General features: G+C 61.5%; 1 protein-coding gene across 1 annotated transcript in view; it reads left to right on the top strand.

Moving 5' to 3' along the window:
- The first annotated feature begins 1,750 nt into the window (after nt 1–1,750).
- The window catches only part of TSHZ3 (teashirt zinc finger homeobox 3), a 63,456-nt gene continuing 62,046 nt past the window's right edge, over nt 1,751–3,160 (top strand). Inside the window, exon 1 of the mRNA XM_053987805.1 lies at nt 1,751–1,964. Coding sequence (XP_053843780.1) covers nt 1,925–1,964 — 40 coding nt within the window. The 5' untranslated portion in view covers nt 1,751–1,924. The remainder of the gene's footprint in view (nt 1,965–3,160) is intronic.

Raw genomic sequence — 3,160 nt, forward strand, 5'->3', positions numbered from 1 at the left:
CACCCGTCATGTAAAGTGTTTGAATTTCCTGCAACTTGAAAGGGAAGCGAGAGCCCGAGAGCGGCACGGCGGCTTTATAGGATGTGAAGACGCAACAACATCTGCACTTAGTCAGGTATTTGGAATTATCCCAAATCTCGAAGAATGGGGGCGAGTGGAAATTTTTTTTGATCTTACCGTAAAAGTGAGCTCAGCCTTTTTTTTTTTTTTTTAATTCCTCCCCGTGAACTTTAAAAAAAAAAAAAAAAGCTACTGTGGTTTTTTTTTTTTTTTTTTTTCTTTCTTTCCTTTTCTTTTTTTTTTTTTTTTTTTTTTTTTGGCTGTTGCTGTTCCCGTGTCTCCCTTCCCTGCTCGCGGGGGTCCCGGTGCGGGGCCGGTGCGGGCGGAGCGGGGGCGGGAGCGGCCCGGGCCCCGCGCGCCCCCCGCCGCCCCGGCCCTCCCCGCGCCGCGCGGCCCCGCCGCCCAGGGATGCGCAATCAAACCCGCAGCACATCGATCCGCCGGCGCTCGCCGAACTGAGCGCGGCGGCTCGGCAGTGAACTTGGACCGAGAAAAAAAAAATTAAAAAAAAAAAAACAAAACTGAGAAAGAAAGAGAGAAAAAAAAAAAATCAACCGCCAAAACAGGGAGAAGGAGGCAAAAGTGCTCCTTCCCGAAGAGCCGGGTGCGTGGGGCGCGGGCGCTGCCCGCTCCCCGCCGCTCTGGCCCCGCGGGGCGGGAGCAGCGGCTCCGCTGGCGGGGGCGCCGCCGACAGCGGCCGCCGGCCGGGGCGGCCCCGACACCGCCCGCCCGCAGGCGCGGAGCGGAGCGCGGCGGCCGCGGCGCCAGCCAGGTGGGAGCCGGCGGGCTGGATGTGCCGGCGGGCGGGCGGCGCGCCGGTGAGTGCGGCCGGGGCGGGCAGCGCCGCGGGGCGCGGCGGGGAGCCGGGGCCGCTGCCGCCGCTGTCACCGCGCAGGGCGGCCGGGATGGAGCGGCGGGCCGGGCCCTCCTCGCCGGGGGGGAGGGGGGGCGGGGGGCGGCGGGGAGGGGGGTCCCGTGCCCCGGCGTGGCGGGAGGCGATGGCTGCGGGGGGCTCCGGCGGGGAACGGGTGCGCGCGGGGGCGGAAAGGGAAGGGCTGCGGCGGGGAGCGGGGCGAGCGGCGCGGAGCCCGGCGGACTGCCCTGCCTGTCCCTGCCCGGCCAGCCCTCCGCCGCCGCCGCGGGCGGCTCGGGAGACCGGCGCCGGCGGCGGGCGAAGTTGGGTGGCGGAGGGGGTGCGGCGAGGGGGTCGCCCCGGCCGGCGGGGCAGACCCCTGCCCGCCCCCGCGCCCGGTCCGGCGGGCGATGCGCGCTGAGTGAAGGCGCGGCCCGGGGCGGGCGGCGGCGGTGCCCCGCTCCCCCTCGGCGGACCAGTTTGAGTGACACCGCGATCATCTCGTTTCCCTTCAAGCTTCGCCTGTTGCCGCCGCCGCCGCCGCCGCTCCAGCGCCGAGCCGGGAGTGGAGAGCGCAGGCTGAGGCTCCGCCGGCTCCGGCCAAGAGATCCCCTGTCTTTATGCCGTGATCTCCCAGCCCGGCCAGGCACCGGGGGCGCAGGGCGGGGTGGGGGGGACTGCGGGCTCTCCCCAGCCCTCCCGCCCGCACACCTCTTCGGGGGGCTTCCCCTCCTCCTTCCTCCGGGGCGATTTGTCAAACTTCCCCCCTCTTCTGCCAGCAGCAGCAGCAGCAGCAGGGCTGTCCTCTCCTCTGTGCCGCCTCCTCCTCCTCCGCCGCCGCCGCCTCCTCCTCCTACTCGGCATCGTGTATGCACAGCAACAAAAAATATATCCCCGACCCAGCCCTCGCGCCGAGGCTGGAGCAGCTCACCGGATCTCTGGGGCTGAGGCAACTCTTCCCACCCCCGCGCCCCGGCTGCCCCCCCCCGCCGGCGCCCGCAGGAGCCCAGCATGCCGAGGAGGAAGCAGCAAGCGCCCCGGCGCGCAGCAGGTACGAGAGCCGCTTCCCTTCCTTCCCTGCCTTCCCTTCCCTTCCCTCCGCGGCCGCTGGCTTCTCCTCTCGCTTCCCTCGGTCTCTTTCATAACCGGCTCCCGGCGGGCTCCGCCGCCGCTCCGCGCCCCGCTCCTGCCCCGCTGCCGAGGGCTCTGCCGAGCAACTCCCGGGCTGGAGGCACAGCGCCGGGGCTGGGGGTTTTGGGGGGGGATTTTATTTTTTTTTTTTTTTCTTTGGGGTGGGGGGCGCATGAAAGCCCGTTCCCCACTTTTGGTGCCCACTTTGATTTATTCCGAACTCTGCCGTCGCCCGGCTCGGTTCTGGGGGTAACCCTGTGCGAGGGGCAGGCGGGTGTGTGCGGGCACACACTGCTCGGGCTCGTATGGTCGGTGTCACTCCGGGGCTGGGGGAAGCAGGAGGCGAATTTTGGTTATTTCCAGCCCGTACTTTGGCACCTACTTTGCTTGTTTCCCTTGTAGTCTTCATTCTTCCACATCCCCTTCCCTTACACGTGAAAGCCAGGGAAAATATTCTTTTTATTTAATTTTTCTTTCCTATAAAAAAAGAGAGAGGATATGTACAAAAATATGGTACGCTGTGAATGAAGTGGCAGGGACAAAGTGATTTGGAGGCTCTGCAGTGTTAGTTGAAGATCCAAGCCCAGAACTGGTTTCTTTGCCCAACTTTTACCTTTTTCTCTTCTGCCCTTGTACTGCACTGGAGATGTCTCTGCCGGTCAGACAGACCGTCCTAGTTGGTCACTTTCTTTGGTAGCGTCTTCTGTTAATCCTATTGATTTCTTATTTATGAGTCCAGAGGAGAAGCTGCAAAGTAAACCAAAGAAGGAAAAAAAAAAAAAAAAAGAAAAAGGGTCTGTGTATTGTCAAGTGACTGGTGAATGTTTCTGATAGTGCCTTTACAATTTCCACTGGTTTTATTTTTTTTTCCTTTTTAGAATTACTTTTCGAGGCTTTGTGCTGGTGAGGTTTTTTGTTTGTTTGGCTTGTTTTCCTTTTGCCAGAAATGTCAACTCCTGTTAAACTTAAGCAGTATTTTTTGGAAAAGCCAAATTGAAAAGAAAACAGTAGAAGAAAAGCCCCACATAATTTTACAGTAATCCTTAGTTGGGGATATGTGGGCTGGAAAAGGTTTCCTTGGCCTGTTGCCATCCTTGATTTGATGTCTGATTGATC

This window comes from Vidua macroura, chromosome 11, assembly GCF_024509145.1.
Source record: "Vidua macroura isolate BioBank_ID:100142 chromosome 11, ASM2450914v1, whole genome shotgun sequence".
NCBI lineage: Eukaryota > Metazoa > Chordata > Aves > Passeriformes > Viduidae > Vidua > Vidua macroura.